Source organism: Synchytrium microbalum (genome assembly GCF_006535985.1).
Source record: "Synchytrium microbalum strain JEL517 chromosome Unknown SmJEL517_scf0004, whole genome shotgun sequence".
Taxonomy (NCBI): domain Eukaryota; kingdom Fungi; phylum Chytridiomycota; class Chytridiomycetes; order Synchytriales; family Synchytriaceae; genus Synchytrium; species Synchytrium microbalum.
In genome coordinates, this window is record NW_022158353.1 from 1019166 (window position 1) to 1040610 (window position 21445).

Sequence of the window (21445 nt, forward strand, 5' to 3'; positions counted from 1 at the left end):
GTTTCTTTTCATCATTCTCTACACTCTCGTGTTGACTCGTGAGAAGGATTGGAAGGCTTTGGACCCAAATGTAACGGGGTTTGTCAAGCAAGTTTATGAAAAGTCTCTGATACAATCTTCAAGTTACTTGACTTTTCGGAAAAGTAAGTTTAAAAGTGATATTAGTTGAACGCTGATTTGGAAAGCGATTCGACATACCACATCAAAAGCTAGGTATCCAAGTCAAACTCTCGTGAAGCTTGTTCAGTTTCTTTGTCAAGGCTCGAAAGGGCTTGTCTGAAGAGAAAGTAATTGCAGCAATGAATGAAGGTGGTGCTGGTGAACGACGCGCACTCGTAAAAGTGTCTTATATGTAGTGGTTTGATTTTTTTTGTATCCATAGCGAATTGTAGAAGGAAGTACCATAAAAAGGGCATGAAATATATAAGTGTATCTATGATCTATCATATGAACCGATTGGAAGTTGAGTGAATCGAGTGAATAGCGGAACCGAGTCAGTTCACAGTACCACTAATAACATTTCGCGTCATTTCAGCTAGCCATTACGTGATTTGTCATGCTAGGATTTGAATTTCGAATTTTAAAGTGATTTGAAGTGAGCCACTCCGACTATCATCATCTCCCATCTTTCGACCTATCGACTTTCGACCGATCTGTGGCAACTGAACATGGCATGGGAAGGCAAGTCCTACCTACTTCAATATGGCGTTCGGACGAAGTCGCCCACTTTCTGACCATTGATTCCTTGCTATTAGAGAGATACTCGTCGTCGAAATCGCGACTCTATTATTTCAATACCGAGACTCAGACCAGTCAATGGGAGAAACCTGAAGGAGTAGAAATCACTCCAGCTGCTGTCGATCAACCTAAATCAAAGGCTCCAACCTATCAAGTTCGTGCTTCCCATCTCCTTGTTAAACATAATCAATCTCGTCGACCATCATCTTGGAAACAAGTACGTACAAGTGTGCAAAAAAGACATTTGTATGTTTGATCAGCCCAAGTGAATGATATGATCATATTGACCTGAACAAATCTCTGTAGGCTACAATAACACGAACAAAAGCGGAAGCAGTTGCCAAAATAGTCGAATATCGAGCTCAAATCGCTAAAGGAGACACTGATTTGCCTACTTTGGCACGAACGGAATCGGATTGCTCATCTGCCAAACAAGGAGGTGATTTGGGAATGTTTGGACCTGGTCAAATGCAGAGTATGTTGTGCTGATCAAGACACTGCTTGATGCTTTGACGATTCTAACGGAACCCCGTCTTGCTGATCATTTAGAACCTTTCGAAGAAGCGACGTAAGATAGATCTTTGATGAGTTTACTGGTCAACTTGCTGACACTGATCGTTGAAATTTAGGTATGCTCTTGCAGTCGGTGAAATGTCAGGACCAGTTGAGACAGACAGTGGCATACATATTATACTGAGAACACAGTGAAGACTCTTTTCTGCCCCTGAACTGTGAATAGATCTGATCGTTTTCCCTTTCACGTAACAAAAGCGTGTTTTGGTTGTAAATGTGTAAATGAGAGCAATACGAGTCTTGCATATTGCATACATATCTTCGCGTAGGACACCTGCTCTTCTCGACTTTCCATCGAGTTTTTGACCAATGTTCATATCTCATCAATTGCTTCACACATTTCACCATTCCTTGAGCAGACGGGACCCGCGGGAAAAGCTCTATCTGGTGTGCTCAGAGCACAAGCGAGCCCGCTTTTCGAATATAATGGCTTCTCTGGGGACATTTTCTTTCGATTTGGTGCGAAATGCTACAATCTCCTTTGGAGAATGGTATGCTGTTCATGATGCTATAAATAAGAATGAGCCAACTATATGGAAGTGAGTAGTATATTGCACAAGTAATATCGCTGTCGTTGCAGCTTGCTGTCACAAGTCTGGGTGGTGTGTAAACTGTCCAACATTTCTTGCGCCATGACTTCCCTTTTTGAAATATCGTCGCCACCATTATCAGAGTGATTTATCTGTTCAAATGTCAAAATACTAACTCTGAATCTCTTACCTAGCTTCTTTGCGTCACCACTGTTTCGGATCTTGATTGTTCAGGTGCTGATTGTCAATAGATGTGCTGCTATAGTGTCGCCCAGGAACCCTCAAAGGACGTGGAATACCTATGCCGCTAGTGTGATATTGAGAACACCGCTTGTCATATATGGAGCCTGGACGGGAATATCACTATGGAACATTATAGTCAATCCAGAAGAAACACATAGGACGATTGAAGATGTCCTTTTCTCTCTGTTTCTTTTTCAGAGCTGCACATATATCGTTGATGTCTTTCTTAATTGCCTCGAACTTGGTCCGATGCTCGCTCAAGAGCTCCACGGAGACTCTCCAAATGTGAGCACGCTCCTTTCTTGTTATCTGCTCGTAATTCACTCACACCTATCAATCTAGCTATTCGAATGGGCGGTGACATGGCACTTCAACCATTACGGTAGAATAGGGTATCGTCCTGGTGAATCGCCATCTCCAACACCATCCACGACCGATCCAACGCAATCGCCTGATCCTATATTACAGGCAGTCAACAAAACAACTACAATAACGCCATCTCAGACTATATTTGGAACGCATCTACCGCCTATATTAGCCATAGCAGCATTGCAATGTCTCCAGCTGTGGACATTGAATGTACTAGCCTTGTTTGGCTTACAGCATCTAAGATTAATACCAACCACAACATTCTCGTTTCTGTCTATGGCGCACTTCTTGTGGTGCTTTGCTACGAATCAGGCTTCCGTATATCCGGTCTTACAATGGATGGCCAAGATACCAGAATTATCCATAATGACCATAGTCGTAGTAGTATCGACGTTACATGGTGCAGCTTTGCTTATAACAGGTGGTGCCGTCAGAACACGACGTATATTCAACCTTTCCATTTCTCTCGCGGAGGACTTTAATCTAGTCTTGTATAAAATCGGAACTGCTTGTTTAGAAGCCACTCAAAATATGGGTCTGATGCGTGAATTGGATCCTATCGTGATTCCATCGGACATGTCGGCACCAGTCTTAGATTCCAATAATATGATGAATGATGTGTCTGGATTTGCTATGAACGACAGTAGTCGGCCACTCACGACTGATGATGATGATGACTTGGACATGGCAGGCCAATACCCTCGTCAACGAGGTATATTACGGTTGTGGGTCACATTCTTCAAGACTGTAGTGTATCTGATAGCTAGAGCGGTCAAGTTTGTAAGAAACTTTAGGCAGGCTGAAGCTGCAGATGGTACTTCTAGTCAATGCAATGAAGTCACACGAGGAGCTGAGTGGAATGAACTGGTAGAGGATCCAGATTATTTACCTAGTGAATCTGAATCGTCCAGTGATGACGATGATGAAAATATCGAGGATGGCGAAATTGTAGAAGAATCTGGAGATGCTGGCACTAGTATTCATAATATCGCGATGACGATGCCACCAGAAAACGATGAAGAAGAAGACCTGTATCGTGAAATATTTGAATTGGCCAATGATCTCCATCAACCAATGACACCAGAACCAAACAATACTAGCAACAACAATATAAATAGCAGTAGTAGCAGTTTGATGTCGCTAATACCATGGCCTTTATCATCCTTGGTTGGATCATCACCATCGTCACCAAATGCCATATCGCTATTAGCACACTTAATGCAAGAACCACCTATCATGACTCGGTCAGCACGACATCGGTGGGAAGAAAATGCTGTTGGAATGCTTCCTTCATCACCTAGACTTGGTGGTAGTAGCAGTAGCAATCGTAGTAGTGGTGCTACGGAATGGGCGGCCTTGCTGGACTTGGTGAAGGCTCGTCGAGACTCTGGGCCTGGTTCAAGTCAACAACAGCAGCAATCGGATGCCATATCGCAAACCTTTTCAACACGGCTTTGTGTTGTATGTGCTGCTGAATCTCGATGTATTGTCTTGAGACCTTGTGGGTGTCTTTGCTTGTGTGATGATTGTCGTGACAGTCTTGCTCTGAGAAAGTTCAGTGAGTGAAGTAGCGAGCATTGTTACAGGTCTTCATGCTTCTCTGTTGCTGAATTTTTTCGTTCGTTTAGGGGATTGTCCTTGTTGTCGTCGTCGTGGTAAGCCCCTGCCGTTTATCCATCAGCCTCTCCACCTCCCAACCTCACACAAAGCTTCATATTCAGTCGCAGGGTACTCCAGGATCTTTCAGCCGTGAAGGTATCATAAATTAAAACAGTTCATAATCCTCATTTTCAAACAATATAAACAAATTTTGGCATACACGGTTTGTCAGTGGAGTGTCGTGACGATCATAATGATTTCAGTCCCCTTGAAACAAAGAAACCACAAGCTTTTGATGAAACATCTCTTCATATTTTTGGGAGTTAAACGCAAAAAACTTGCAGATTTACATTTTAGATTCGGACAAACCAGAAGCAATCCACTTTGATACATTCTCCCTTTCACGCTCTAACCATTTAGTATTCGAACGTACTTTTTCCAAGGATTGATCAAGCATTCGACGAATTGACTTGATTTGATCTTGACGCTTTCCTTTGCCTTGGGGACCTAATTCACGTCCATCTAAAATTAATTTGCGGTGAGAAAAAACTACAAAGCAACACCCGCTAATTTGTTACACGTCGAAACCCTTTGGAAACACAATTCTTACCAGCCCAACTATCTACTTCATCAGCAAAATCAAGTCCAACTCGATCTTCAACGCAGAGTTGGCAGACGCGGCCGAGAAGAGTCAAACTAGGCTCATATCGTGGGAAGATAACCTGATCCCAATTGCGTTTCAACCAGTCCCACAGCATAGCTCGTACTATTATTTATGACGGTTTGTTAATTTTAGAAGTGGAAGGGCATAAATTTATGCATTTCTACCTTCTGCTGTTGCTCGATTGTGATTGCTGATACCTACGCAATTTGAGAGACGATTTAGGTTCGACTGGAAAAAGATGCGACCAAAAAAAATCGAATCTTATCAATAGTAGAATGCCATACCGCTAATTGGATACATCAAATCCTGCGAACGAACCAACTCAGTGTTGAGGATAAAGTCATCAAGGAGAGACTTGATGATATCAAGAGAGTTGATACCACCCAATGACTGCAACACTGATAGTTTCTGGTCTGGAGTCGCGATTGTTCTACAAAGATAAAAGTGAGTGAGAACCAAAAGCTTTTTAAAAGATTTCTTCTACATCTCCGCGACTCACTTGTAAAGATTGGCAAGTACATCAAACTCTGCCTTGGTGCTTGAATGACGAGCAAAAGTGACAAAAGCAGCCCCTCGCAAGTTTGCAGACAAGGCAGCTTCGTTGCCATTTCGATATTCTCCGAATCGTTTCAACAGTTCACCGACCACCCTAAAATAGATTATTGTAGGGGTGAGAACAAAAACAGAGAGTCATTCAAGATATGTAACAACGTTATACACTCACTCTTCATCACCAGCTTTAGCAGCTACAGCAATGACTAGATTTCTTTTCAAAGTAGTCAAATGATCTTCACCCTTTGGATATTCGTATCCAATGGCTCGAGCCTTTGACCCAAAGATCTGTTTTTTCAAAGTCAGGAGACCTTGTTGGACATGCTGAGGTTCTGTATGCCAAATGGACTGTAATGACGACAATTGAGCATTCATCTCAGTCAATACACTAGAATGACGGTATAAGTCAATATATACGTCGTAATTTGAGGGTTTTTTTTGGCCTTGAAAAAACGAACCATACGTACATGTAGCTTTCCTCCTTGGCATACCAACGCAAAACTTCGAGAGCTCCAACAGTAGATCCATATCCTGCACGAGCCAGTGCCCAAGCATCAGTCAACACTCCAATACGATCTGATGAGGAGAATACATCGCCTCCCGTTCGATAGATCTCTTTACATAATTTCAATAAAGTATCCTGTGGCAGCTTGACACGGAAGAATCCCGTACTCTCGTAATTCAACTTCCAAAAGGCATGATCAGATTCGGTATATGGAATGACGATACTTTGCGTCTTGCCCGTCATCATAATACGGTGAGGATTTTTACCAGTCGCGTTGGTAGATATGACGAGAGGTACCGTCCAGATGACTTTATCTTCTTCGGGTTTTACATCACCAGAGGACAAGTATCGAGATTGGGTGAGTGTGATGTGCATTTCATTCTTGACTGCGTCATATTTCTCTGAATCGATGGTGAGGATTGGATATCCCATCTCTCGAGTCCATGGATACATGAGAGCGTTGACGTCGACTCCAGATGCTTCAGATAATGAGGCCCATAAATCTGAAGTGGCGGCATTTGAGTATGAAAACTTTTTCAAATATGAGCGAACACCTATGGTGAAGGGTGACGAAGTGGTGAGTGTTATGTGAAGCAAACAGTTGCAATGCTTTCCAATTTCAGTACCTTTCATAAAGTTATCACCCCCTAAAGCACCGTTCAGCATGCGGATAACACTGGCACCTTTCGAATAGGAGATAGCATCAAAGATTTGACTGATCTTTATGCAAAAAATGCCGACAAATAGATTAATGATTGCGCAACGCTTTCTGATGTAAACCTTGCACTGACATTACCTCAGCAGGATTCTTGACATCCACTTCGATAGGATGTGATGAACGCAAACCATCGAGCTGGAAGGCCCTTTGTTCATCGTCCATAACGAACTGCGTCCAGACATCCCAATCCGGAAACAAGTGGTCTGTGGATAGCCATCCAACAAAGGTAGCAAAGCCCTAAACAATTGGTTTAGCTGTAAGCAACGATGCAGCGCAACAAAAGTCCCAAAGCCTTTAAGCAAAAACAGAACGTATTTTTACTTCATTGAGCCAGAGATCACTCCACCAATCCATGGTGACGAGGTTACCAAACCACTGATGTGCGAGCTCATGACCTTGAAAATTAAGTGCGAAAGAGATAAATATGGAGATTTAGACCTCAAGCCTAAACAATCAAGGTACCAATGACGTAAGCAATCCTCTGTTTCGTAGCAGCACTGGTATTTTCTTCATCAAACACTAAGGAAATTAAATTTCATGTTTCAAATCAGTAAAGCTTCATAGAGCCCGTCTACGTTCTATGGTCAACATAGTGACTCGTGCGGTGTCTTACACAAAAGAACTGTTCGGTATGTAACAAGCCCCCAATTTTCCATGGCTCCAGCTAAAATAGTTATTGTTAAACTACAAATTATAGTTGAAATAATTTTTAACAAACAAAACTTGCCTCCGAAATCGGGTATCGCAACCAAATCACTCTATCCAAATTTCAAATCATGTATCAGCAAAACAACACTTCATAAGTCTCAGGACGCATCAGAATACGCTCACCTTTGACAATGGATATGCGATATCAAAGTATTCTGAAAAGAACTCCAATGTCCTAGTAGCGACAAATAGAGCAAATCGTCCTTGTTCGGCCAATCCTTGTGGGGTAAAGACTCTGACTTTGATGGGCTTGGCATCAGCTGGTGATTTCGGATGAGCATAGTCTTCGACCACATCCAGAGCAGACACGACGTAGGCGACGAGATAAGTACTCATGATGGGAGTACGTTCAAACTTTAGCCTAGTAAAGTCTTTGCCGTCGACTTGGACGATCGAGTCTTCGAGGACATCCATGTTTGACAACCCGGTCAAACCAGTAGGGATGATCAATGTTGAGTCGAAGGTTGCCTTGAGAGCTGGTTCATCCCAACAGGGGAAGCAGCGACGGGCGTCTGTAGCTTCGAATTGGGTTACAGCCATGTACCTGGTTTGGAAACATGTCAAAAACAAAGGTCCTGTTGTGCAAGTAATAGTCCTTACTTTGTGTTGCCTTGTGGATCAGTGTACTTGCTTCGATAGAAGCCAGCAAGTTGATCATTGTGGTTGCCTGTAAACTCAATGTGCAAGACGGCGGTGGAGCCAGCCTTGATGACGGATGCAAACTCGAATGTAGCCGTTTCGGTTGGCTTGTCGAGAGTTATACTTTTGGCGACTTGACTGAGTAATAGATATTGGATAAGCTTCTGAATGATGAAGATTTAATTACGGATATACATACGTCGAGTCGGTCTTGATGAGAGTGGATGTGATTTGACAGTGGTGAATTTCAATGTCGTTTGAATTACACGAGATTTTGGTGGTATCTTCATTGATTTTGAGGCTATAAATTCAGGGATAAAAATCAGAAATATATATACTAGGTGAACATACATATACACTAATAGATGGTTGACGTACGTTACTTTCACAATTCCTTTGAACTTGAAGTCTGTTTCGAGACCATTGACAGTCAAGGTCACGTCGTAGTGAGACGGAGTTGAACTAGTAGGCAAGACATCACGGGCGTTGCTTGTTCTTCTATCTGTCATCCTGTACAGCGACAATGGTTTGATGGAGTCGAGATCTTGACAACGTCCTAGACTGCCAACTTCCAACGAGCACACCGAACCGCAGAGACGCGTTTATGGGAAACTTTTACGTAGTTTGGATTCAGGCTAATGATGTTTTCAGTGCCAAAAAACATCTAACATCGCAGCTGGCCAAGCATTTGAAGTCGGTGTGCGATATAATCATTTGGAAAAGCGATACTACGGAAACAAAGTGTAATCGACTACGGGCAAATTGGCACCGGCTGATGGAGCTGGACGGACCCGTCAGATTGAACAAACGTACTCTCGTTGTTTTTGACAGACTTACACATTGAACAGTCTCCGAATATTCCACCATTCTCAACTTTGATGGCATTGGCCCCTGAATCAGCATCCTCGTATTCCGCAAACATGATGTTTTGATGTTTTGTCAGATTGGGATGATGGAGCTCTTTCTAAACTTGGGGCCGTCGCGACGCGTTTAAGCGCTATACACAGTACTCAAAACAACAAATACTAATATGCTGCAAGAGAACTAGTCCTCTGTTTCTTTCAAAACACGTCAAAAATAGACGGAAGCTTCCTTCAAAGTTTTAAACGAATGAAAGGATGGCTGGACAAGTGCTGCACGAAATAAGAAGAGTTGGCACTGATCCTTCACTAAGAGGCATCACTGCTATCAGCTCAGACCCATCAGAGGAGCTCATTTGGATTGGGAACACTCAGGCATGTTCGTGATGAAGAGCAAAACATGTTCAACTTTGCTGCATCGAGCGATACATAACAGGATCACAGCAATTTATATTAATTTCTACCTTGCATTTATAATAGGGCGGCCTGACTTCCTTTGCTCACTCAACAAACGAGCTTCATAAATACACAGCATTCAAGGCACACGCTGGGGCTGTCTCTCAACTCGCTGTTACAGATTATGGCGTCTTTTCCGTCGGAGGAAACACTGCCAGACTCACTGCTCGTCGTGGACTGCCACAATGGACCGTACAGTAAGCTGTTTAGCCTGAAGATCCTCACAATTACATTCGCTAACATACAGGCATTCAAACAAGGGAGGAAAACACCAAAAAGATGATTGCCATGTGTCTACCAACAACACCAAGCTCTAATGAACTGGTCGTTGCTGGCGAACCTACTACTCTGATGCTAGTCAACATTCATCGAGGCACCATAACAAGGCTATTGGATAGTGCTGGTGTAGAAACCAAAGTCATGCGCAAATCACGACTTTTATGTTGTGGTACTGCTAATGGCAAGATCATGCTACGAGATCCTAGATCATACCGTGTAGAACATACCATCGACGCACATAGTGGAAGTGTAAATGATATGGACGTTGCTGGATACACACTCATGACGTGCGGATCATCCGAACGAGCCGGAGCACACGTCCGTGAACCACTAGTAAAAATTTACGATTTGAGAACTATGAGAGCTCTACCTCCCGTATCATTTACTGCCAGAGCTTCCTTCCTGCGGTTTCTCCCAAAACTATCATCAACTGCACTGATTGGCTCATCGAATGGACAATTCCAGATATGTGATGTCATGAATAATAGCGCCGCCATACAATTCTATCATTTGGAAGGAACGGGTAGTCCATTAACTGTCCTGGACGTATCGAGCTCTGGTGAGGTCGTTACCTTTGGAGACGGATCCGGTGTCCTGTATCAGTATGCAGACAGGCCGCAGGGTAAAATAAATATGTATTCTCGACCAAGTGAGTATCCGACATTGCCAAGGAATACCACCTATATTGGCCTTGATGATGACAGGTATGCGCGGCCAAAAAAAACCCTGTATAATCTGTATGCGTGAACCAACTTCTCCACCGAAATTTAGGCCATTGAACTCTATTGGCATGTCGTACTATACAGAGCCTCTACTCTCTGTATTCCCAAACACACCATTCCCAGCTCATCAACCACCAGCCTTCATACCTTCTGAAATCCTCTCAAACGTTAAAATGATTGATTTTGTTGGATATGCTCAAAATCCGAACACGTTCCGTCGCAATCAAAGACTGCGAGATACTAGTAAAGCTCGAGAAGATATGGAGCAGCCCAAGTTTAGATCTGAACAGGAACGAGCTCAAATGAGGAAACCTGTACCAGACAACAAGAAGCAAAGAGAGAGACCATTAGATGGTGGTGGCGCAGTAGATGATGCTAGTGATGCAGTTGGATCTGAAAATGGTATACCTCGAGCGTATCGACTTGTCGAAATCAAATATTCGAGGTAAGCAAAGCAAAAAGAATGCGGTTAGTACCATCATACCTCGGTGTCTTACACTGCCATCACGTTTATTATAATAGGTTTGGAGTGGAGGACTTTGACTTTGCCTTCTACAACAAGACACCTTATTCGGGCTTGGAAACACATATTCAAAGCTCTTATTGCAATGCGATAGTCCAAGTCCTATTCTTCAATCACGTGTTTCGTGAAATCGCCAAAGCCCACATTAGATTATCTTGTAATAAGGAATTCTGCTTGACTTGTGAATTGGGATTCCTCTTTCGAATGCTGGAGGATGGTAAAGGAGTAAATTGTCAAGCTACAAACTTTCTGAGAGCATTTGCTACACTACCACAAGGTTTGCAACTTTGATTGTATGAGGACCCCGATATTTTGCCTTTTTGCGTGTCATTTACAGGCCAATTCTATAGCTGCTGCATTGGGACTCTTGGAGTTAGATGTGGTGACTACACCCGTATCATATTCTTCCATGATTCAAAGCTGCAATCGCTTCATTCTTGAACAAGCACATCAAGAATGTATGGCTGTGGGAATGTCATATCCCATCATGACAGCTACGAAAAGCAACCTATCTGTGATTCAGCAATTGTATGGCCATGAATCGTCAAGTGTATCCACCTGTGATGTATGTGGGAATTCTGATGTGCGAGAGACGATGCCTTTTGTTGTGGATATGATGTATCGAAAGGTAATTGCACGATTTCAACTTTTGCTTACAAAAACACAAAAGAAAGGAAACTCTCAACCAAACGATATTCCCAACGAACTCAACATTGTTAGATTCCACAACCGACATCTGGTAAAGGCCCAATACCACCACTGCCGCCTATGCAATCGTTCACGGAAACGTTACAGTCAAGTCTACGTCGTGAATCAACTACTCGAGCATGGTGCTCGACATGCAGTCGATACCAACCTTTAACCCAGACACGAGCTATAAAGCACTTTCCAGTGGTACTCAATATCAACGCGTGTGTATCTGATAATGACCATACGGGGTGGTGGACGGCAGGATGGGCGTCGATGAGGTAAATCGTAGCAATCGTAGCCTTAAACGTTGCTTAGATCTGCTTTTTTGGTGCTGGTGATCTGAAGCTTCAACATGTCTAATTAGGTTTGCCATGTCCATTACGGAGGATGCTGTTGTTGTTCAAGATTCTCTTGAAGGGCAAGATGTTCCACAAGGTTTTGTCGTTTATGAATTAACTGTACGTCTCCTCTTGTGTTCACCAATTGCAATTGACGAGTTTTCTAACAATATATGTTTTACTTAGAGTATTGTATCAGAGATATTGCAAGATGGGAGACTCAAGCACTTGATATCTCATGTGCGAGGTGAGAACGAGCAAAACAGAGATCACATGACTTCAAGATAATCGGCTCATACGATTCAATCAACCAGTTGACGACGATGAAGCTTCTCCCAGCTGGCACGTCTTTAATGATTTCTTGGTCGACAAGGTTTCCACTTCCAGTGTACTCGAATTCAAGGAATGGAGGGTATGTGCTTTTATTACGAGTCATTTCGACGGATCAATATTCTATTTTTCTGACCCTTTCTGTAGACTCCATCGGTTTCACAATACCGACGTGTCGATGTCAGCTCCCTTTGCGATTTGTCTTCGTTGCCCAAGTCCATGGATCAGTCTATTCTTATGGATTCTCAGGTGCTCAAGTAAGTTTGGTTTGATAGGTCGACGACCTCTTCATCCACATAGAATAATTTTTGTGTTTTTTTAGTCGTCGGCGAGAATTGTCGATTACCTACAAACGTCTCACTCCTGAAGAGACTCAAAGTTTGAAGGGTGCATTATGTGGTTTGGACGCTGAATTCGTTGCACTGAGCAAGGTAGAGATTTCAGTAGTAATCCAAGACTATTTTGAAATTTTTTTGTCAACGGTCCTCTGATGCTTCCTTCTCCAAAAACACAAATAGGAAGAATCAGAAGTACGATCAGATGGTGTGAGACAAGTTGTGCGTCCATCACGCCTTGGTCTTGCTCGTGTCAGTGTTACCCGAGGATTTGAACCAGAAGACGATACGCCTTTCATTGATGAATACATATCAACTACTGAAGAGGTAGTGGATTATTTAACGGATTATTCTGGTATCGCACGTAAGTTAAAAAGCAAGTTACGATGGTCTTTGCAGGAACTTTGGTATTTGCCTAGAAGATTCACAATGTTCTTCTTAGCTGGAGATTTGGATCCTGCGGTTTCGCTTCATCCACTTGTTCCTTTGAAGGTGAGCATCCTCATATGATATGTCTCCTAGCAAAAAGTCTTATCCAGCTTTACGCAATAGGTCGCATATAAGAAGCTGCGAATGTTGGTTGATCAAGGATGTATCTTTGTTGGACATGGATTGAAGAAGGATCTTCGGATTATTAGTACACTCTCCTTTCTTTTTGCGCTCATGAATCAAGATTCTAACATCTTTCTCTATAGATATTCTGGTTCCTCCAGACCAAATCATAGACACTGTGGATTTGTTTTATGTCAAGAGTCGACAAAGACGTATCTCGTTACGTTTCCTGGCTTGGTATTTGCTCGGAGAGCAGATACAGGCTGACAGTCATGATTCGGTGGAGGATGCGCAAGCGGTATGTCATGGTTTGTGAAACAGGAGAAAAAATAAAAATAAGGGACATAATCTAATTCGCGTTTGACTACAATTAGGCGCTGCTGCTATATCGCAAGTACAAGGAACTTGTGTATATGGGAGTGCTGGAAAGCACACTAGAAGAAGTATACGAGGAGGGTCGTGCTCTTAATTTCAAAGTGCCGACTCCGCCATCGCCAGATCAACCTGCTTCTTGATTGTGCATCAAGTCGTTGCAGATATCTTATTTTAATGCACACATTTGTACAAAAGGCTAATACACAATTTCTTGGATTGGATGCAGTTGTTGATTTTTATGTTGCAAGGCTATATTTACAGCATACCTACATGCTAGTCAACGCACAATGACGATCATCGTATACTCTTTAACAGTAGCTTCTCAAGTAACAGTGAGCTCAAAGAACAGAGGAATGGTGAGCAAGCTTTCGAGCTGTTGGTCAAACTGGATTTGTATATTAGTGTCAATCGTCTTTCGTACTTTTCATGTTGGTTTTCTTTGAAGCCTACTCTTTACTCTTTATTAACTTGCTCGCCCTCTCAGTGCAGTAGGACTTGTATCTGAAAGTATGTTAGTCTCTCAGATTTTGCTCTGAAACGTTGGGAAACCTGTCGTCACAACTAGGGTCAGTTGGTCGGTCTCGTTGCAATATTTAAAGTCAGTCAAGCATTGTCTCTCCTTATCCTTAACCGCAAACACCTCGTTTTTAGGACTTTGTATTCCATAAACATAAATGTCCATTTCATGGTCAACTTGGTGGACATCATGAGGTGTCGGTGTAAAAATAAGTAAATTGTGTCTCAATCGTAAAAAATCATAAATAAACCCATATAGCCTAGTTGAACATGCTCTAACAAGTGTTAGCAACTGCTCGAAAGCTGCCAATATCCCGCCAATCACTTTTCGAACCCTCTACACTCCAGTTGACGGATGATGATTTCACCAGTTCAAGACAATAGCAGTCTATTGACTTGGAAGCCACGTTTTATATACACTAGATACAAGTCATGAGAGAAACTAAACGTGAGAAGCAAGTATTTTGTCAAGTATAGCTTCCAATTGCGAGTTTGCCCCTTTACAACCATCCGTAACCTTTTTCGCCCACTTGAAGTACTCTGAAACACGTTCAGCCGACCAACCTTCAGGCGTACATCTCTCCAAGTCTCTGAGATTGTATATCTAGTGACCCGTTGATTTAATTTCGAATAAAGGTTCAGAAACCAAAAGTTGTTTAACATCATAACACGTTCCGAAAATACCTTGTCAGCCATCTTTACTTGTTTGGCTCTCAATGATTTATGAGGAGCGTTCACGACTTGCAATCTCTTCCTCTCCTCCTTTGGTAACGACTTGTCGTCTGTGCATTCCTTTACAACAGAACAGACCTCAGGCCCGAATTCCGCTTCCAGCTCTTCAAATGTCGTTTCCGTGTCCTCGACCGTGTCGTGTAGTATGGCAGCTTGCAGAATCACGACGTCTGTTACAGATCCTTCTAGGTATAGAATATTCGCAACTCCAATGGGATGGTTTATGTACGGTGTCTTTTCAAGATCTGTAGAAATGTGTGATGGTTAACTAATATATAGCTAAATCATTACTAGCGCATCTTGTATCTGCATTGCTGTACTGCAGACAAGCTGAGCAGAATTCAATTTGTTGATGACACTCACCTTTACGTCTTTGATCTCTATGCTTTATAGCAGCAAAGTTAACAGCCTTTAATATTGTTCCTGATGCATCCATTCCGGTTAACTTGAATGCCCTAGGCGTCGAAATTTAATATTCAAGTCTATCAATTCTGTCAACCTCAATCTTACCACACTAGTGCAAGAATAAGGTGATGTTTGAGGCAAGGTTCCTGCCCGATGTTTTTCACAATTCTGTCAGATCTCTGTCTGTTTGAACAAAAGTTGTTCTAGCTTCCAAAAAAAACAACCTTTAAACGTCGCTTCCGAGGTCTCGCATGAGAAGCCGAAATACCTACCATAACAAACAAACGGACGCGATTTAAGGATGATGGAATCAATATGGCCACCTGTTTGACGTGATCGGAATCCCAAAACACAAAACGCTGCCTGTTGATCTAGGATCATTCGATGCTCAAAACTATGGCGCATCAGACTCGATATAAACAATCGAAACGAATTGGTGGATTCTTATAGTTACAGAAATGGCTTCAGTGGTCTTAAATCGCGTACATGTTTGTACAACAGTGTATAAACACACAAGCTCCAACCTGCAGACTTCCCGCATGTTGAATCACCTTGCGCAATATGCTCTTCACCTCAAATAGAGTCATATCACATTCTTCAAAAGACTCTAAATATGTAAAGAAGCATGCTTCAAAGTATAGCACCAGATACTTGGCTTTATCGCTGCTTGAGGTGCGCCTGCCACACTCAGTCGATTCAATTCTGACACTGTTTGAAACTCTAGCAGCTGAAATCCTTGTTACTGGAAGTTTTGGAAATGCCGGTAGTCGACAGCCGGAGACAGATTCTCTTGCGTCCAAGGGTTATGGATGGCAAACAGCCATATAGATCAAAACGGCGTTCTTCAGACACAAAATGCATACGACAATGTTCCTTCGCTCCTCCACCACGATCGTCTGGTCTCTTCCCAGATATTCCATCCGCTCTCTTTCTGTATCCCATGAAACAGAACCCCCCAACCTCGATGACCCGAAAGGCGTGTATCGAGTTTATTTGCAAGTCATGCTAGCTACTATTAAATCATATTCATCTCACTCTGCGACTTTTTGAGCGTGCCAAATTCAAGACATTGAGCAGAGTATCCGGCTAATTATCGAGCACACATCCTGCTATTCGTTTTGATCGTCTGTACCTGTTGGCTTTATGATTGGCTTCCTGCCTCGTTTTCGATTCGAATTAGGAGAGTATTCACATGCGATCCGAGTTTTTGTACATCTACCAAAAACAAGAGTCAATAGATGTGTCAGAATCTTTGTGGTTTGTTTTCCTTTCTTCAAAGCTTGAACGTGTTTTCTTTGACACGATTCACTCACGATGAACATGGAAGGTCTCCATTACATCTACGGTATGAGAAAAACAAGGTTATCGTTAGTATAACGCCCTGAGAAATAATTCCAAACGTTTCAAACAGCAGTGTCTTGCAACTAGATTTGCCTCAGCTTCTTTATGCGACAATGATTACAGGCCTTTGTGACACGTATTCTCCTACATTATAGGTCGTGTTAGCGAGTCCTAGTGTTGTGTGTTTGAAACGGTGCAGTTAGCTACAAGCAAAACAGCACATCATACCTCTGTGGCTCTGATGGCATGAAAGCATACCTCTGTGGCTCTGGTGGCAACAATATCCGATTTGGATCAAACTGTTGTATGGCAGCAGGTGCTGTACATTGATATGGCAACATTGGAGATTGAAGAGTCTGATGTACATTTGCTGGATGATTATATATTGTATTAGGAGGATTTGTGTTTTGATAGTGGTTGTTGGATGAATCTTGGTAGTGATACGTTTGCGTGTAGTTCCGTTGGAGATTGGACAATGGTTGTATCGTGTTATTGCTGTAAAGCTGGGGAGCGATGGGGGGCAATATAAGATGCTGAAGGTGAGGTGGGACGCTAGGATTTACACGCTGGTGTGTAGGTTCATGCTGAGGTGAGGCTGGTGACATTCGAGGTCGAGCGCGCTGGGACGATGCATTAGCATTGAGCGAAGGATAATTTGGAGGCATTGGTACATGGATTGGAGGAATCGCTAGAGAAATTGGCGGAATATCGTGGGATGCACGTGGCGAGAGTTCCGGTCCTATTGTTGGCATGTTGGGGTATGATGAATGCGTTGCTAATGGTGGCAGAGGGACACCGTGGATGGAGGGTACCGGTAGATTATTGATCATGCGTGGAATATGTAGTGGTTCTACAGGTGATCTGGAGTCAGCATATGCGTTATCATCCTCGTTTACGACTTCTTCCGGGTTGAGCAGCAATCGCACGTCCATAGTGTGGTTAGCAAGTAGACAAGGGCTCGAAGCGTCGAGTCATAAGAAGCGTCTCCTGCAAGTGCAATTCCTGCAGCCCCTTAGCTTTGACTTGTGCTTGTGAGGAGCAGTGGCAACTCGGAAATCGGAAAATCGAAAAATTCGGCAAAAGTCGACATTATTCAAACGACTGGCTGTTCGCTACCGCCAAGAAATCTAAAATGTGAGAGTGAACTATCCACCATTATATGTGCGCGATGTGCGTTGTTTGTCGCGTGCTGCATCTCTGTGCTTCCACTCCATTGAGAATTCGTTTACTCTTTCATCACTTCAACAACCACAAACCCCATCCATTATTATTCAAACCGCAATTGTTTTATTTTGTATAGTGAGCAACCTATGCTGAAACAGCCTTATACAAGGAAAAGTCAACTTTACCGCCAGTCTGAGCTTCAGTTCGTGCAATCAGCTTTCTCAACATCCCTTTCAGCTCATCAAGAGTCATTTCACTTTCCTTTTGCGTGTTGGACACGAAAATAAACTTTGACGAGAGTTTGGCACCAGAGGCTACCTCCTTGACGAATTCGGCCTCCTTCTTGAGAGCATGGGCTGAAAATGGCGACTATTGAAGAATGATGTAGTAAGAAAAAAGTAGCCTTTTTGATATTCTGGAGCTGTGGCAAGACGTACTGGAACCACTTGGAAGGCGTGGATCATGTCTTCAAACATGCGGAAGTGAACGACGTCTCCAGCAGCCACACGTTGGAGAGTGTATACGATACCTAGTCGGCGAGACGAAATAGTAAGTAAATTGAGCAACGAGACTGAAATGTATGGTGGTCACTCACTCTCGCTTGACAAACGGTCAATAGTACCGGTTGTTACAAAGGAAGGTGGTAGTCCAACACTTGTTGGCACATCACGAATAGGCGAGACGTATGGATTGGTAGAAACTGCTCCTTTCTTGGGTGCATAAGCACCAGCCTATTGTGTTGTTTATGTTACCAACAAGTTTCGTATTGTCACGGCCTTCTTCATACCAAGTTTGGAGCACCATCATCACTATGAACGACAACGTCAACTGAAAACTCTTCACGAAGATAGTGCGTGGGAGTTGTATTTGTTAGGTCAACCTAATAAGAGACATGGTCAGCATGTCGTGTTTTTGCCAACGTCACAGATTCTGACAAACCCAAGGAGTCAAAGGCGCAAGACCACCAGGGAAGGTCTCGTTCGTGTCACGCAAGTAGAGGGTGGTGGCGATAGACAATCCAGCACCTGCCGAGTCGCCTGAGAAGGTGATGATTTTGGCATCGTGGCCGTTGGATTGCAAGAACTTGAAGGCACTCCGGGCATCAACGATAGCAGCAGGGTATGGGTCTTCTGGCCTAGAACGTAATTCGGATTTAGAACTTTGCACCTTTTTGGTTGATTTCTTCAACAAGGAAACAACTCTCATGCCACTAACCCCATACGATAATCAACAGACAAAACTCTGACACCGTTTGCCGCAAAAGTGGTAGTAATATGTCGGTGTGTCTTTGGACTCATAATTGCATATCCTAATACGTGAAGTACCTTCAGCTTCGGTTTCATCACGAGACTGACCAGCATTACAACATACCTCCACCATGGAAATATAGCACGATTGGCAAGCTCTCATCCTTGTCTTTGCCGGTAGGAACAATCCATTCAGCATCAATTTCACCAGAAACGGTTTCTTCCAAGGAGCACGCAACTCTAAAAAATCGGAGATTAGGGTCAGTGTCCAACCTTGTCGGCAGAATTTGGAAAGGAATACCTTGGGATCTTAATTTCGGTTACAGTGACGCCTGCTGGAGTAGGGAAAACAGGGTTCATGGCAGAGTACTTTCGCATCAGGTTGATGTCCGTAACTGAAAGTCCTTGTTGGAAGCTTAAAATGATTGCCTAGACAAACAAGATCGTTGAATAATTTAAAATTAGTGAATTGCACTGTATTCAACGACGGAATGGATTCATGATCAACTAGTTAAACGTTCGTGCACCTTCAATTCAGGACTCCAGCTAGCTGGAATGATCAACTCATTGGCAGTCATGGTTATTGAGTTTATAAGATACCAGTGCTATAACTGATGTGGTGTTGTGGATTCTGTTTGGAGTTGCAAGTCCGTTTTCTTGTATAACTTTGCAGTTTGAAATCCTTCCCACATTTTGTAATCAGGTTGCATGACGTTGCACAGCAAATACGCGGAGAGCGGATAGCTAGATTTTACTCGAAATGGTGTACTTCTACGTGGCCGATGCTGGCCCTATGAGTATTTATCAGCGATCGCGTAGTAATACTTCGTCTGCTTCATACTGGACAAGTTTGGGTCCAAACAACAAAAAAAAACACAAATTTCCAGCAAAAGCCCTTTACCCAGTCCGAACGGCAACCACTTTCAAAATTTCATACCACTTTAAGAACAATTTTTTATTATTCAGCCCTCAATTCAAACAATCTATACTATTTTCATACCAAAGAATTTTTTGATCAACTCGCTTTACGCGCATAGTGACTTGTACTGCGTAAAGTCGGCCTTGTTGCCATCCATAGCTTCGGCCCTTTCAATCAGTTTCTTGAGCGTGCTTTTGACCTCATCAAGACTCATTTCACGCTCCTTGAAGGCATTGGATACGAAAACAAACTTGGTGGAAAGTTTTGCACCAGTTGCTACGTCTTTGACGAATTCGGCTTCCTTCTTGAGGGCATGTACTGATGCCTTTGCCTGTAACAGATTCAAGTCAGTATTCAGAAGCGTTGGACTACACTACAGTTGAAGTAAGCTTACTACTGGGATTCCTTGGAATGCATGGACCTGGTCTTCATACAAGTACAATTGAACGACGTCTCCGGCGGCGGTACGCTTAAGAGTATCGGCGAGATCTGATCAGAAACGGAAACCATAGAGTTGAGCATACGCTTTGAGGTCAAATGGGTATCGTGCCTTCTTTCTCGTACCTTCAGACATCAAACGGTCAACCGTTCCAGTAGTTACGAAGGCTGGAGGGAGTCGAACGCTCGTTGGAGTGTCAATGACTGGAGAGATGTAAGGGTCGACGGCCTCAGAGCCCTTTTTGTTGGCGTATGCTCCAACCTAAAAGCACACGGCAGCCCGTAGGTCTGTGTCAGCTTGCCGAGTGGGAATACTTGGGGAACTGTTTATAGGCTCTGTTGCTCACCATCATGTCAAGACCACCTGCACTTGAAGGGGAAATGATGTCTGACATAAACTCCTCCAAAAGAAGGTCACTTGGCGTGTTGCCTCGCAAGTCAATCTATAACGAGATATGAGCACCAAGCTTTTGAATATCTGCAGCACCAAATACGTACCCAAGGAGTGAGGGGCGCAAGCCCGCTTGGGAAAGTCTCGTTCTTGTCACGCAAATATAAAGCGGTAGCAAGTGACAAACCTCCTCCAGCAGAATCGCCAGAGAAGGTGATGATTTTGGCATCGTAGCCTTGCGAAAGCAAGTATTTAAAGGAGCTGAAAGCGTCAACTACCGCAGCTGGATAAGGGGCTTCTGGTCTATACGGAAAGAAACATGTGAGATTTTTTTGCGTTAGGACGAGAACACCAACTTCGTAACGTACCCCATGCGATAGTCAACAGATAGTACTCTCAAGCCGCTTGAAGCCAAGGTGGTTGTAATGTATCGGTGGGACTTTGGGCTCATAATTGCATATCCTTGTGAGAACAGCGTTAAATTTTTCAACACATAGGTGGTCAGAGTCGAGCCATACCTCCACCGTGGAAGTAGAGTACGATTGGCAAGCTTTCATCTTGTTCTTTGCCAGTGGGGACGACCCATTCGGCATCAATTTCGCCTGAGGCTGATTCCTCCAACGAGCAAGCAAGTCTAAGAATTCAACATTGCGGTTCAGCAGAGGATAGATATGAGATGCTGAGCTCTTGCCAACCTTGGAATCTTCACATCGGTCACAGTAATTCCTTCTGGAGTAGGGTATACAGGAGCCATTGACAGAACTTGCCGAAGAACAGCGAGATCTTTGATTCCAAGCCCTTGCTTGAAGGCCGTGACGGCAGCCTACAACGAAAGAGACAAACAGTGAATGAATCATTCATATTTCAACGTCCACAAAGTCGAAACTAAATCAACGCTGCCGTGCGTGCTCAAGGTAGCACATGCAAGTCCTACCTTTAGCTCGGGCGACCAGCTTTCTGGCAGAACCAATTCATCGGCAGTCATTATTGTTAG

General features: G+C 43.2%; 6 protein-coding genes across 6 annotated transcripts; 3 read left to right on the forward strand and 3 right to left on the reverse strand.

Annotated features, from left to right (window-relative positions):
* Positions 1 to 673: 673 nt before the first annotated feature.
* SmJEL517_g01375 (uncharacterized protein) lies at positions 674 to 1446 on the forward strand (the record flags this gene model as incomplete). Its single annotated transcript, XM_031167303.1, has 4 exons — positions 674 to 955; positions 1045 to 1213; positions 1288 to 1306; positions 1368 to 1446. 4 exons carry the CDS (start codon positions 674 to 676, stop codon positions 1444 to 1446), a joined length of 549 nt encoding a protein of 182 aa, XP_031026748.1.
* A 291-nt stretch (positions 1447 to 1737) lies between these two features.
* SmJEL517_g01376 (uncharacterized protein) lies at positions 1738 to 4222 on the forward strand (the record flags this gene model as incomplete). Its single annotated transcript, XM_031167304.1, has 5 exons — positions 1738 to 1850; positions 2036 to 2369; positions 2427 to 3914; positions 4082 to 4108; positions 4175 to 4222. The coding sequence occupies 5 exons, from the start codon at positions 1738 to 1740 to the stop codon at positions 4220 to 4222; spliced, it is 2010 nt and encodes a 669-aa protein (XP_031026745.1).
* Positions 4223 to 4398: 176 nt separating this feature from the next.
* Positions 4399 to 8347, reverse strand: SmJEL517_g01377 (uncharacterized protein; the record flags this gene model as incomplete). Its single annotated transcript, XM_031167305.1, has 17 exons — positions 4399 to 4574; positions 4663 to 4818; positions 4881 to 4913; positions 5001 to 5146; positions 5216 to 5365; positions 5441 to 5656; positions 5736 to 6327; positions 6400 to 6493; positions 6570 to 6728; positions 6813 to 6886; positions 6954 to 7010; positions 7105 to 7155; positions 7210 to 7249; positions 7323 to 7743; positions 7800 to 7976; positions 8038 to 8139; positions 8217 to 8347. 17 exons carry the CDS (start codon positions 8345 to 8347, stop codon positions 4399 to 4401), a joined length of 2775 nt encoding a protein of 924 aa, XP_031026746.1.
* A 609-nt stretch (positions 8348 to 8956) lies between these two features.
* Positions 8957 to 13438, forward strand: SmJEL517_g01378 (uncharacterized protein; the record flags this gene model as incomplete). The annotated part of the gene is made up of 17 exons (XM_031167306.1): positions 8957 to 9077; positions 9231 to 9351; positions 9415 to 10137; positions 10205 to 10600; positions 10678 to 10955; positions 11029 to 11306; positions 11399 to 11646; positions 11733 to 11826; positions 11893 to 11953; positions 12021 to 12118; positions 12184 to 12293; positions 12359 to 12467; positions 12555 to 12735; positions 12814 to 12863; positions 12924 to 13008; positions 13067 to 13221; positions 13298 to 13438. 17 exons carry the CDS (start codon positions 8957 to 8959, stop codon positions 13436 to 13438), a joined length of 3249 nt encoding a protein of 1082 aa, XP_031026739.1.
* Positions 13439 to 14186: 748 nt separating this feature from the next.
* On the reverse strand, positions 14187 to 17224 carry SmJEL517_g01379 (uncharacterized protein; the record flags this gene model as incomplete). Its single annotated transcript, XM_031167307.1, has 5 exons — positions 14187 to 14233; positions 14319 to 14418; positions 14499 to 14791; positions 14910 to 15001; positions 16551 to 17224. The coding sequence occupies 5 exons, from the start codon at positions 17222 to 17224 to the stop codon at positions 14187 to 14189; spliced, it is 1206 nt and encodes a 401-aa protein (XP_031026740.1).
* A 2504-nt stretch (positions 17225 to 19728) lies between these two features.
* On the reverse strand, positions 19729 to 21436 carry SmJEL517_g01380 (uncharacterized protein; the record flags this gene model as incomplete). Its single annotated transcript, XM_031167308.1, has 9 exons — positions 19729 to 19953; positions 20017 to 20111; positions 20187 to 20322; positions 20408 to 20503; positions 20559 to 20754; positions 20820 to 20913; positions 20970 to 21085; positions 21147 to 21274; positions 21386 to 21436. The coding sequence occupies 9 exons, from the start codon at positions 21434 to 21436 to the stop codon at positions 19729 to 19731; spliced, it is 1137 nt and encodes a 378-aa protein (XP_031026903.1).
* Between the last annotated feature and the right edge of the window lie 9 nt (positions 21437 to 21445).